Source organism: Myotis yumanensis, unplaced genomic scaffold (assembly GCF_028538775.1).
Source record: "Myotis yumanensis isolate MYYU_CA2020_CCGP unplaced genomic scaffold, mMyoYum1.0.hap1 SCAF_3, whole genome shotgun sequence".
Classification (NCBI taxonomy): domain Eukaryota; kingdom Metazoa; phylum Chordata; class Mammalia; order Chiroptera; family Vespertilionidae; genus Myotis; species Myotis yumanensis.
The window spans coordinates 168566482-168580430 of record NW_027223754.1 but is presented as its reverse complement, the minus strand read 5'-3'; the positions used below and the strand labels follow the sequence as shown (position 1 = coordinate 168580430).

The 13949-nt window shown below is 43.2% G+C and overlaps 1 protein-coding gene across 3 annotated transcripts in view; it reads left to right on the top strand.

Annotated features, from left to right (window-relative positions):
• ANO6 (anoctamin 6) overlaps positions 1-13949 on the top strand; it is a 187901-nt gene that overhangs the window by 165096 nt on the left and 8856 nt on the right. For all 3 annotated transcript variants that reach the window (XM_070410386.1, XM_070410387.1, XM_070410388.1), the window contains 4 exons: positions 510-679; positions 849-946; positions 4870-5000; positions 10507-10712. In XM_070410386.1, coding sequence (XP_070266487.1) covers positions 510-679; positions 849-946; positions 4870-5000; positions 10507-10712 — 605 coding nt within the window. The remainder of the gene's footprint in view (positions 1-509; positions 680-848; positions 947-4869; positions 5001-10506; positions 10713-13949) is intronic.

Here is a 13949-nt window from a genome sequence, read left to right as displayed (position 1 = left end):
TCATACAGCTCCATTCTCTTCAGCTCTGGCTTTTGTAATAAGTGATTCTCCTCTCTGGCTTGTGTCCCAGGCAGCTGCTTTGTGACCAAAGTTAAGTGCTTCCCACTGGCTGCATGTGTCTGCTCAGTGGTCATGTTCTGAGAGTGATGAGCCCAATCTAAACTCTAAACTAGGAGGGGGATCTGGTTTGTCCTCCCCAAATGCTCCTGGCAAGTTTCCACCTACCCTAAAAAAGACGAGAGAAAATCATTCTTACCCATTTGATAACATTGTACATTTTAAGGAACAGTTGAATACTTTTGCCTTGTGGGATATATTTATGGGGGAGAAGCTCTTATAACAATGTGTAAACTTGAATTCACACAGTAGTTGTATTAAAGAGCTCAAAACAGCTTAAATGGAAACAGTGTGAATTGTATTTTTAAAACATTTTAACTCCTGTGTCTTTGATTAGGGTCTCATCACTGTTCACAGTTTTTAAAACTTAACTTTTCTTTGGTTAACTACAGAACTCCCACGGACCCAGACTGATTATGAGAACAGCCTCACCATGAAGATGTTCTTATTCCAGTTTGTCAACTACTACTCCTCGTGTTTCTACATCGCCTTCTTCAAGGGCAAATTTGTAGGTTACCCTGGAGATCCAGTGTATTGGCTGGGAAAATACAGGAATGAAGAGGTATGAACGCAGAGTTACATTCCCAAGACAACTGAAGACAGTTTCTTCGTTGTACATGCTTAGATTTTTTTTTCCAGCCTAAAGTGAAGATCGGAAAAATTAAAATGCATGATTCTGTTTCATGTTAGAGCCATCTAAATTCTAAATGAGATTCTTTTTAATATTCCAGTGCGACCCAGGTGGCTGTCTCCTTGAACTGACAACGCAGCTGCTGATAATCATGGGAGGAAAAGCAATCTGGAATAACATACAAGAGGTGCTACTTCCGTGAGTGTCAAGTCGTGTAATCCGGGACGTGGGGCGGGGTAACAGAGCCCACCCAGCCAAGCCTTTTGCCTACATGTCCACGTGACTGCACGCCTACCTCTAAGGTAGCGTAGACTCGATGCTTATTACAGGTCTCCGACAAGAAGGTCCAACCAACAGTGTAAACATGTCTGTGTTTACACCTTCATTTCCCGTAAGCCCGTGGCTACAGATGATAGGGACCTGACGTTTGCCTTCCGATATTTCTTCTCCTGATCTACAACAGTGTGTTTTGAATCATCTTTTCTCTTGTTTGAAAACTGGGAATGCTAGGTGTTAGCCAAGTTAGAGAGTGACTCAGGCTCTTCTCGCCACTGCTTCTTCTCTGTGTATAGATGCAAGTGTCCGATTCTTTCTTACAAAATTCTAACATACTAAAGATACGTTAGTCACTCTTGCTACCCAGTGCTACCCCCATCCCAAAAATACGTAGGAAGGGAGAGAAAAGCCTTTTAAGTCAGCGACTCTTTTCACACTATTTAAGAATATTATGTTAATTTGGGATTCCACCGTAAATGTACCTCTTCCCGCCCCGTTTCTCCCTCTTCCCCCCTAGCCCCACTCGGGCCCTTGGCTAGGACTCTTGGAGTAAGTGAAGCAGCATACCCGGCACTGAGCCCGAGGTTCCGGCGGGGGTCTCATCAGCACCTGGTGTTTAAAAGGCACTCAGCACCTGCTGAGTGAATGAGTGACTCATATGCCTGAAATCCATAACGTTAATAACTTAATAGAATTAGTAAGTTAGTAGAATTGTTTGTGGGACTTGGACAGCAAGCTCAGAGCTCCTCGGCCTTCCTGGCCTCACTTGGTGTCGGAGGCTTCCCTGGGAATTGTATGCTGGGCATACTTAACAAGCTGGTGCAATCTCTGCACTAAGCAGCTCACTCTGGAGAAATTTTTATGATAAAATGTTAAGGAAAATAATTAAAGTTAAATATACAAAATGCCAACAGAATCATCCTTTGGTCAAAGTTTAGATAATAGATGGCTGTAATTGTCTTCCTTTATGTTTTCTGTACTTTCCTCAATGGGCACGGACTACTTACAAGAAAAGTGAACTGTTCCCTTGAGGAGAGATATTTTATGTGCATTGGCTAGAGGGGGAACCAGAGACCTACAATAAGAGAACCCTGAATACAGGTATCCTTCATTGCTTTTTAAATTCAGGGACAATATAAACTCAGGCATGAAATAGACTCAGGGAGTAAAGGATGCTTGTGTTCAAAGTTAGGGAGTGGGAATCCTAGAGAACATTCAAAACACAAATGGTGATTTTCTGCCATATGTGGATTAAATATAATAACGAAGATCAAAGAGAAAATGAGGTACAGAGTACTTCACGCTGTGCTCTACACCTAATAAAGGCTTCTTAGAAGGCAACTTATTACAATGCTGTGATGCTAATATGCCAGGTAAACTCCTAGGAAAATTATTTAGTAACCCCTGCTGGAGGGAGGCAGCGTGCAGCCGTGGCCAGGGGAAGAAGTGTCTGTATTTTTAAAAATTGCTCTATGTGAGTCTCATGTGCAGTCAAGATGGATGTCCCTGCACTAGAATCATGACCCAGTAGAAAACCCAAAAGACCAGGGCGATGGTGGACGGACTGCGGCCTGAGATTTCCTTCCACAGATGAGTGGCTCATTCAGGAAGACTGAACAGGAGGCTTCGCGTCTGTAGCTCAGGAAGGGAAGCTCTTCAGAGAGACTGAGCTCTGACATGACTAGTTCTGGGTGAGGGAAGGCAGGACAGTACGTACCGGAGGGAAGCACTAGGTGAGTCAGTCATGCCACGACAGAAGCTTCCACCCGAATCCAAACTGTGATGGATTTGGGATCCCAGTAATAAAAGACCTGCCTCTCTGGGCCCCGGAGCGGATTCAGCAAGAGGCTGAGGCTGGAAGTGTGAGGCAGAGCAACACAGAAGCCAATCGAAACCAGTCATCTGGAGTTTGGGGTCAGGAGGGGTGATGGACACCTGTGGTCCCTGGTGCCACCTGCGTCACAAGACGCCTGTAAAACCCGGACTTGACGGATTTCAGAGCTTTGGGTTGGAGCCTAGGAAGTAGCACTAGCAACTAGCATTGTTTTTCTTGTAAGGGCTGGAGTAAGATCTACTGATCCAGACAGCACTGCGTCCCCAAGCCAGTTCTAAATAACTGAGGCCTGGGTGGGTCAAAAACTAATCCTGTGTGGTGGGGTCTGAGGTGTAAGGAAGTGTGCTAATGCTTTACCTGTTTGGAATCATTCAGTCCTGACAGCAACCCTGGGCAGTGGAGGGTTTATCACCCATTTGATTTGAACTTGACCAAAGGTACATGCTGACTAAGCAGTGAAGTGTGGATTCAGACTCAAGGGGTGCCTGCGTGTGTCCACATCCCCTCCACCTGCCACAGCCTCCTGCTCCGTCCCTAATGTCATAGAAGAGAAGTGGGGAAGGATCGTGAAGCCAGGGGCACGTTTATCGTAGAGAAATCTCCCTTAGTAAACCTTATGGAACGGTCAGTGCAAAGTTAATGCTGAGATCAGCAGCAGTGGGAAACCCCACATGGTGAGGTAGTCATATCTTACTGTGTGTGTGTGTGTGTGTGTGTGTATGTGTGTGTGTACATGTTCCCACGTGTGTGCATGCACATGCAATATATTCAGCTGCCTTTACTTAGTGAGAAGCCTTCTCACTGTCGGAATGTGAAATCCATATAAACATGGTGTTCCTTCAGCCGAAGCTTAGTCGGATGTTGTGTCTGCATTTGAAGTTTGTTGTTGTGGCTCCTCCCCTGATGAACACCACGAGGAAACCACAAGCCCCGCTGCTTTAGGGGACAACGGTTCTCTCTGCTGCAGGTGCACCCTCAGGTCGATGCCAACTTTGAGTTCTTTTCAGGACAAATTGCCATAAAAAGGGGGAGCATTTATCTGGGCCACTAGGCTTTGAGGAAGAGAAAAACACAACATAGAAAAAGAACAGCGGACGGCTCTGCGGGGACAGTGCGCAGCAATGGGCAGAGCTGGGCCACCCACGGCCGTCTCCTCCTTGCTCTGCATGATGGCTTCCAGGAAGTTTATCATGTCTCTGGTCCTCGATCTGTCCAGCTTAGCATAGGATCTTGAGCTGTTTTATCCCATCTCGAACTATCTCACTTTTCTCTGTGTCCCTCAGTGGCTCCCCAGTTCCCTCAGAGTAAAAATCACCCAAATCCTCACAATGGTCTCTTTATCTCCCCTGCTTGCCCCTTTGCCTTCTTTTTTGTTGTTGTTAATCCTCACCCGAGGATATTTTTTCTATTGATTTTTCTTTAGAGTGGAAAAGAGGGAGGGGGTGAGAGAGATAGGAACATCGATATGAGAGACACAGATTGGTTGTCTTCTGCACACGCCCTGACCAGGGCCAGAGATCGAACCTGTACGTGCCCTTAACCAGGGATCAAACCCGAGAACCTTCTGTGTGCAGACCAATGTTCTCACCACTGCTCAGTGACACCCTTTTACCTTCTTAATATCTCTTTTCAAATGTTACTTTTAACAAACCAAGCTGCCACCACCCCACTCCTCCCTACCACAAATGCAAACACTTTTTCTCCACAGCACTTACCACCCGCTCACAATCCATGTCTTTGTTTTTCTCTGGAAAGACAATTTTGTATAGCATAGAAATGAGAAAAAAAGAAAGTTAATCAAAAGAGGGAAAGCATCTTTTAAAAACTAAACTGCCCATATAAAAGGAGCTAAGAGAAAATGTAGCAGTTACAATTTTGATACACTGAAGTATATAGTTAAAGCACCAGATGAATTTATTGGGAAGATAATGCATTCAACTTGAGATATCACTAAATACTTTTATGACCTGGTCTGATAACATTCTAACTCATCATTTGGTCCTTTTGGCAGCTGGGTCAAGAATCTAATTGGACGCTACCGCACAGTTTCAGGTTCAGAAGTGGTAACCCCGCGATGGGAACAGGACTACCACCTGCAACTCATGGGAAGACTGGGATTATTTTACGAGTATCTTGAAATGAGTAAGTCACAAGTGATATTTTAGATGATATAAGTTATAATGGAGCATCAGTGATGCTTTAAGTGATATAAATTATATTGGAGCATGTTTTGGATCCCAAAAGTCAGGGTTATCAAGCCAAATAATGATCTAGCATATTAAAATGGGATATGTTTTCCTCCATTTGAAAGCCTGATAATACAAAACTATATAATCAGGCTTTCACATAAGGTGACTGTGTATCTTCGTTGTACGGAGTTAAAGATGTATCATCGATGATATGGCGTGGTCATTGAGCTTCATCTTCACCATTAGTTCTCGGAGCATTCTAACCATGTTGTGTGAGACTGAACTTGAAATTAATATTAGATGTGATTCGGCCCGGCTGGAGTCCACGCGGGCACGGCTGTTGGCAGATACACTTCCAAACCAAGTCCTGTAAGCAAGGCTGTGCAGGAGGCCAGGAGGAGGGACATGTTGCTGCTTGTCCCAGGGGTGATTCATTCAGGGTCCCCCCCCCCCCGCCTGCTTTCACACCTGCCTCTAGCAGCGTATCTATTCCTTCTGGCTGGTGGTTCCTGCCTGGTTCCTTGAGTGACCTCATGACTCATCACTGGCTTGAATTTAGAACCATTTGGCTGGTCTGGAATTAAGATTTAGCACAGGCCTTCTGCTTCTTGATGGCCTTTGTCCATTAGTGGAGTGTTTGCTTCGGCTCTGTTTCTCTTCCGTTGAACTGGATTTTGAGCTCTTAGTTGCCTTTAAATGGATGCACCTCAAAATAGATTTCCAACTTCTTTTCTATTATGCATGGCACGATTATATCTGTCAGAAGGCTAACAATGTGTATGTTTTGTATCTGCGCCCTTTCAGCTAACCATTGCAATGAATTACAGTTTCTTGAGCTCAGGAGAATAGAACAGGAGGCACAACATTTTGGGTGACAGACCTTGCATTTATGCAAAGGGGTCTGTGTGTTTGCAGATACCCTTTGTGGTTCCTGTTTACAAGTCGGCAGAGAGAAAGGGCGGCTTTTATTAAGTCACATTCTATATATAAAATAATTGCTTGTAAAAATACATGTTATCCATGGAAACACAGCTGCTTCCTTCAGTGAGTGAAAGGTTCATCTCGGAGCTTCTACAGTCAGCAACGCTTTGCAGCCTGAAGTCTGATTTGAATTTCCTTTTTTGCTCATGTTATGTTTTGTGACCAGGTTCAATTAAGGGTGTGGCTGCCATACATAATGCAGAAGCTATATTTATTCTATTTCCAAAAGGACTTTCAAGACACTTACCTGTTATTCTAAAATGAGTCATAATTATAAATATTTCATGTGGAGCCATTATCAGCATTAATAACAACATGCTGGGGCAGAATGTCATTTGTTATTTTGGCACCAATAAAAGTTGGAAAAAAAGAGTTATTTTCCTGGAGTTGATTAGTCAAACCAGTGACATTGAGAGGAAAAGTTACAGGGTTGTGGCTTGGGGAGAAGTTGATATGACCGTTAGGGTTTCCTAGTCTCATTAAAATAATTTCCAACTGAATAATTTGGCCTCACCCTACCTTAAAAGATGAAATAACAACTATTATTGTTTTTTTATATTTATTAAATTGTTTTCCTATTATCTAAATAATACCTAATGAATTAGAAAAATTAATCAATTTATAAGAGTAGGCAGTCTGTTATTCCATCTTCAACTCCATAGTGAAATCGATTATTTTGTGGGCGATAGAATTCCTAAGTGCCTTCTGAATTATTTTTGTTTTTCTAAAGAGAGTGCCTTTGGTGGTGGTCTCATCACCACACAGTTTCTCCTTCCTTCCTGTTTCCCATATCATGATGATACCACCATGTGCCTTTTCAGTTATGAAGGGGAACACCTTCCGACAAACAACCCTGGAGCCCTCCGGCCTTGCGTAGGCCTTGCGCCAGCCCGAAACACCTGCCTTCTGTTCTGAGGAATTCCTGCCAGGCCCCCGCAGCGACCCTCCACTTCCCACACACGCTAGCTGTCCCTTTCTCAGGCCTTAGCTTGATCCCTGTGCGGCGGTAGTGACTGCGCGTGCCTCTCCCCGCCAGCTTGCTTCTGTGGGAGGGAGCTGCCAGGCCTCCGCTTCTTTCATTCGCAGCTGGAACACCACCGCCTGGCCCTAGTCCTCATAGGCACTTAAGTGACTTGAGCTTGGAGTTTCAACACACACATCCCACTGTGAGTGGAATTTACATTAAGATTGCTCCAGCCACCCCCACCAAGTTCTGTAGGGCATAGGTTTGGGGGGGGACTTCTTTTTTTAAATATATTTTTATTTCAGAGAGGGAGAAAGAGATGGAAACATCAATGATGAGAGAGAATCATTGATCGGCTGCCTCCTGCTCCCCCCCCCCCCGCCCCCCCCCCCCGGGGATCGAGCCCACAACCCAGACATGTGTCCCGACCGGGAATCAAACCAGGACCTCCTAGTTCATAGGTTGATGCTTAACCACTGAGCGGCAGATGAGAGAGGGAGGGCACTTTTTGAGTGAAATTTCTTTTTATTTAGCGAATTCCCCACTATCCTTTGAGATTATTGGAGTAATCTGGGGTGTTAACCAAAATTGCCTCCCTGAGTGTATGGTTGTGACTTCTGAAATCTTGGGCATGGGACATAAGAGAAATGGTGTGTCGGTCTATAGTCCCGAGGCCATAAGCTAGCATTTCAAACATAGAGCACGACACAGCACAGGCAGCAGTGTCTCCAGAACTTGGCGATGCCTTCCCAGTGGGCACAAACCATAAATGGAATGCAGTAAAGTAATGACATGGACCCTGTTTGACCTCACCTTCCTCCATCCCTAATTTTTAAAAATTAAAACAATGTATTAATTTCTCCATTTAATTTACTGTCATTAATACCAGCTGTCTTCACCTGCTCCTTGCACCACCCCCTTCCTCTCCTCTTGCTCCATGGCTACAGCACCCCAACCCCACTCTCTAGGATGCAGGCCTGTCTCCCCCACTTCCTCACCTCTTCTCTGTTTCCATCCACCACCTGCACTGATGTTTCCTTGTCTTGGCAGGATGAGCTTTCCAAAATGGAAGAAGTATTATAGCTAGGTAGCCTTTAAAAAAATGTGTGTATACATATATATTTTTATATATGTGTACACACACACACATACCCCATGGCTTTTTAAAATTTAAGGGAAACAATAACGAAGAGGAAACACATTCCACAGAGAGGGAAATGTTTGGCCATATCAAAATCAGCCTAGTACCGTGGCCAGCAAACTACGGCTCGCGAGCCACATGTGGCTTTTTGGCCCCTTGGGTGCGGCTCTTCCTAAGCCTTAGGAGTACCCTAATTAAGTTAATAACAATGCACCTACCTATATAGTTTAAGTTTAAAAAATTTGGCGCTCAAAAGAAATTTCAATCGTGCTGTTGATATTTGGCTCTGTTGACTAATGAGTTTGCCGACCACTGGGCTAGTAGGCACATCACTAAGGACTGAATTGTGAGTGCTGCGGGCAGATCCAGCAGAAGTCTCGGTGCAAGGATGAGGGCTGCGGCAGGGATGGAGAAAGACTCAGTGTAGGTACTTCAAGAAACTTGACTTTAAAGTGATGAAGAAAGCGTGGAAAGTATTAGCATGTAGGTCATGAAGAAGTGCCAGGCGAGGGTTATCTTTGTTTTCCCGATGAGTGTTTTTGCCCTGCTGAATTGAATTGATAGGCTGTTACTTTCTCTTTCTTGCTTGCTTTCAAAGGTTGTTCTCACTTGAATATCAGAACAGACTATACCAACTGGAATTGATTTTGGTGTCAAAAGTGAGGACTCTATTCCAGTTTTTCCAGTGTGGAGCTAATCGCTCCATGTTCGAATCTACTGAAGTATCATATTTATAATACATTAAAATCCCATGAATATCTGCATCTATTCTTGAAATCTATTCTGTATGATTCATACTATCTACTAGTGCACCTGTTATAAACTGTTTCAATTATCATAGCACTGTAATATGTATTAATATCTCGTAGAGCTAGTCCCGTTTTGTTGTTCTTCAGGATGTCCCTAATACTGTCAGTTCACACATTCCTCCTACTGTTTTATTTGTGTGTATTTCTTTAAAAATTTCAGCATCACCTTTCAGCTTTTTTTATTCATTTGGGATTGTTAACTAAATTTGCATTCAAATTCTAATTTATATTTTAGAGGAAAAAATGTGATATGTCCCCAAAGTTGAGTCTGTGCAGCATTTATTCATTCATCATTTGTTTTACCTTATTTTTTAAAGGCATTGTAAGAGTCTTAACATTTCTCACTAATTTATTTCTAAATCGTCTGTACTTTTGTTGTCATTATAAATGGTACCTTTTCTTTTTTGGGGTTTTTAGCTGAGCTTATTGCCAATCTAGTCCGAATTTCTGGCTTCCCTTGAATCATGAGGTCTGGCATCTGTGAGTGGTCCCTTCGTTAGGACACGCACATGCCAGTTCACACCTGTAGGTAGTTGAGTTCATTCAGGGTTAGATGAGTCACAGACACAGACATTGACATCACTGCTTGATGCTGTGCTGCTGACTCGATGACATCACCAACTCTAGTCCTTGCTTATCTGATTTCCCTGGACATGACCACACCTGTTTGTACCACAGCCTGGCCTCTGAGACCAGAAGCCATTGCCAGCTCCTCCTGCCCAGCCACCCTCCACAGCCTGGCCCTTCCTGGCCAGCGTGGTCCCTGCCCCTTGTCTAAGCGGTAGCCCTAAAGGGGCTGACATTCTCCTCTCCTCCACAGTCTTACTTGCATTTGTAAGTCTGCCAGTTAGGAGGGAAGGGTCTAAAACGGAACATAATATCGTAGAGTGTATATATAGTGTACGCCACGTAAATTACAGGCAAGAAGAGAACTTCTAAGTCACCACTTGCATCTTGACTTATGGTGACCACAGAGACTGCAGCAACTTCAAGATAAAACTTCCTAAGGAAGGGATTATATTTTAACTTAAGACACGTTTGTCAAGTACATTTCTGTGATGTGTGGTAATCCCTCAACTTCTCTGACTGCTGCACTGGCAGACTCAGGGGAGCTTGCTCATTTGCCTGTTTTCAGCATATTTCCTCCACCGTTCTCTAAACGGAGTCTCCCCAAAGGTGCATGTCTTATTTCTTTTTAGTTTGTTAGATATTGCCACAGTTTTTCTTTTTTTCAGCCCTAACTCACAAATCATCTTCCAATGTTCTATTATGTCAACATTGAGAATGAATTATATGCTTAGAGTGTCCCAAGTTCATTTAGCAGCAAATAACTTTGGTTGATTAAAGATGTTTAAATATATTATTCCTATTAAGTATATAAATGTGAAAGAAACAGGCTATAATTCATCTTTTTCCTTAGAGTTCTCATATTTGTGTTTTAATTATTTTACTGTTGAATATTATTAGTGCCACAAATGTCTGTTCTCTTTGGGGGTTAGTTTGTTGTTTGCCGTTGTCTTTCCATCCCTCCACCATCCGTGATGTGTGTCCATTTCATTGACAGTTATTCAGTTTGGCTTTGTCACCTTATTTGTGGCCTCTTTTCCACTGGCCCCTCTGTTGGCTCTGGTGAATAATATATTGGAAATACGAGTGGACGCGTGGAAAATGACTACCCAGTACCGTCGCATGGTGCCAGAAAAAGCCCAGGACATCGGAGCATGGCAGCCCATCATGCAAGGAATCGCAATTCTGGCTGTGGTAACCAACGTGAGTAAAACCGAGGTCACGGGGTCAAGTCGTTGAAAAGGGCAAAAATGCATTAGCATTGCTACCTGAGGAATCAGATGTTTGGTATTTCTTAAAATGGGAGAAAGATGCAAGACTCTCATTCATATCAACAACATAGTTGTAATTGTTCATATTTTTAATGTACTTTATTTGTAATTATCACTCATGACTTACAAAGTCAAGATCTCTTACTGAGGCAGTTGCTAAGGAGACTAACCATTATATTATTGTTGTACATGTGCTAAAGTTTTTATTCCCTAGAAACATGGTAATAGTAATAACAAGTACTGACTTTTAATCCTCACATGACTGTAAAAGGAATTACCCAAAAGTGCCTTTATAATGGAGATAAAAATCGATCCATTTAAATATGAGGACCCTAAAATAGCGGCTATCATTTCACCATATTTTACCATCTATTCCAATTTATCAATGTAAAATATTAACTGTTTGGTGATGAAATATAAACACTTTGTGCATTCCCAGTCGGTGTCACCTTCCTTGTCTCCTAGGACAGAGGTTCTTTAAGGAGGCAGGTCCCATCTCTCCTCCCCACCCCACCCCTTAGTCACCGCGAGCCACTCTGTGGTTATTAGCTAAGCCACCTCATACCCTGCGTGTATCCCAGCTGTGAGGGAACAGAATTCAGTTGTTCACAACCTGTACTGATTATGGACCTGTCTGAACAATCTCTCTCTCTCTCTTTTTCCCAACAAGCCAACAGGAAGCTCTCAGGCAGACCACTTCCCATGCCAGCTTATCAGGGGACTTCCTGCCCCAGAAGTACTCTTACAACCAGGCTATTTCTTCCCTTATTTCACAGCCAAGTTCACTCCCAGGTTGCAGTCTCCAGCAACATGATATCCCGGTTTTAATTTATTAATCAAGCCACACTTGCCCTGAGTCCCTAGCCTTTTCCCACAAGCACTTACAGAAACAGAACCGAATTCGGCAGCACCCGTGGGCCAGGCTCCTGGATGGGGGGCGTAGCCGAGCACTGCAGGCTCTGGGGTCAGACCCGAGCTCCAGCTCCCAGCTCTGCAGCATCCCAGCCGCACCACCTTGGGCCAGGCCTTAACACTCCGAGCTCGTCTCCTCATTTATAAATTGAATAATTCCCGATCACACACTTTAAGAATATCGTATACCACAAAGGGCGGTTAGGGAATTCAGTGAGTTAATGTGTGGAATGCTCAGGGCCTGGGCCTCCTGGAATGTTAGTTGCCGCTGTTTATCCTCTGCATTCCTCTTCGTCATTCACAGTGACTCCGTGGAGACTTGGACAGGTGTCTAAGCTAGAGGCACAAGAATTTAACAATGTGCTACTGTCTGGACCAGGCTTAGTTATAGTTCTCTGGGATCCAGCTGTCACCCCCAGAACCCTCCATTGATCTGAACTGCATGCCATCCCTCCTTTTTGGAGAAAGTTGCAAATCACACACAGGCAAAAGCAACTAATAGGTTCCATGAGCGTCCATTCCCCCAGAGAGCCCACACCTTCCACATCCACGGTGCTGCGAAATGCAGACTGATGTTGGGAAATACGACAGTGAGGCTTCAAGCTCCACAGTCATAAGAGAATGAATCTGTCACGTTCAATATGCTGCACAGCATTAAGTGGGGCGGGAACGTGGACTTGTGTGCTTTAGCAACGTTTGCAGCAACAAGGTTTGAAACCAAAAGCGTTTTTGTTTGACCTTCAGCTAGCTAACCAGAAAATTCAATTGAGTCATACTCCCCATTCCTCAAGCGTCTGGTTTGATTGTATCAGGCACCTTGTCCTCGTATCCCCAGCCTGGCTCTACTCCATCAGCGCAGATGGAGTACTGGCTGTGCTTCCAGGGCTACCCTCTGTGTATGTACGCGTGTGTGCGCACACAGGCACACGCGTGCGTGCTCATGGTGCTGCTGGTTCTTACCCAGGTAGGCGTCATTTCTTGCACACGTATATCATCACCTCGGCTACCGAATGTGGGCCTCCCCAGTCTAACATGCACAAGAAAGGCTAACTTTCCAAAATAGGGGAACTTTTAACTGTAGGAAGAAGAGAATAGTGATAGCAGAGATAAAAATGGACATTAAGCAGGAGTTTGGTATACAGTCACTCATTTTAAAGCTGCTCGCTCAATAAATAAGATGAATTGACATTGTTGTATTGTGCCAGAGCATCTGCTATTGAAGACCAATTTTAATTTATTTTTACATAAAGGGAGAATTGTGTTAGGAACAGCATGTGAAATGAAGCACTGCATTTATTTGTACTCAAAGCAGCTCAATTCAGGAGGAGAAAGTATCTTGTCTGAAAATAATAGAATTAACTTCCTTGTCGGAATTTTTGTAGCTCCCTAAAGCACATCTGCAGGTGATTCTCTAAAAAGCTGTAGTTGAGTAAAATAACAAATATTCTTGCCTTATACCACCACCACCACCACCACACACAGAAATATTTCACTTTGGGGGAAATTTGCAATACAAAAGCCCCTTATTTGTTTTCCTAGTTTGCCTGAGATCTTGTTTGTTGACTTGTGGCCTCACTGTATCTAAACCATATGTTCCTATGAATACTCTTACAAATCATAGCGTGCCAGAAACATGACTGTTCTTCTGCTTCAATAAATGCCCAAATCAGTGAGCTTTGTTTAGTCACATAGATTTTGGATTGAAATATTCTTTCTCCTTCCTTCAAACCAATTTTACACATTGGAAAGCTTAAAAGCCAAATTAAAAACTTTTGGAGAAAATCCATGTAATTCATAGTACTTTCCTTCTGAGTAGATGTCTGCCTATCTGCCTAGTTTAGACCCACGTTTAACTTTGACCCATACTTATTCCTTTAATCTGGAAACACACTAAACTTTGTTATTTAATAATTTATAATGTTCACAACTTTATCCATTTAATATTTTAGAAGTTTAGAGGCTTAGATACTATATCTAACAAAGTAGACATCATTGCTTGACTGTGTGAATGGAGCAACCCAAAGTAAGGGGGGGGGGGGGGGGGTGGTTCTGTTGTTGTTTTCTACATTTTAATAACATTAATTTAAAAATAGTTGCTCTCTAATGAAGCAACATCCATAAGTACATCCTGACAGTTTAAAATAAATGAGATTATAGACGGACTTGTCTGAACAAGTCTAGATACTATAGAATAAAAGTATGAATCTAAAGGCCATTAACTTAGATCAAGGAAAACGTATTTTATGCAGCTTACATT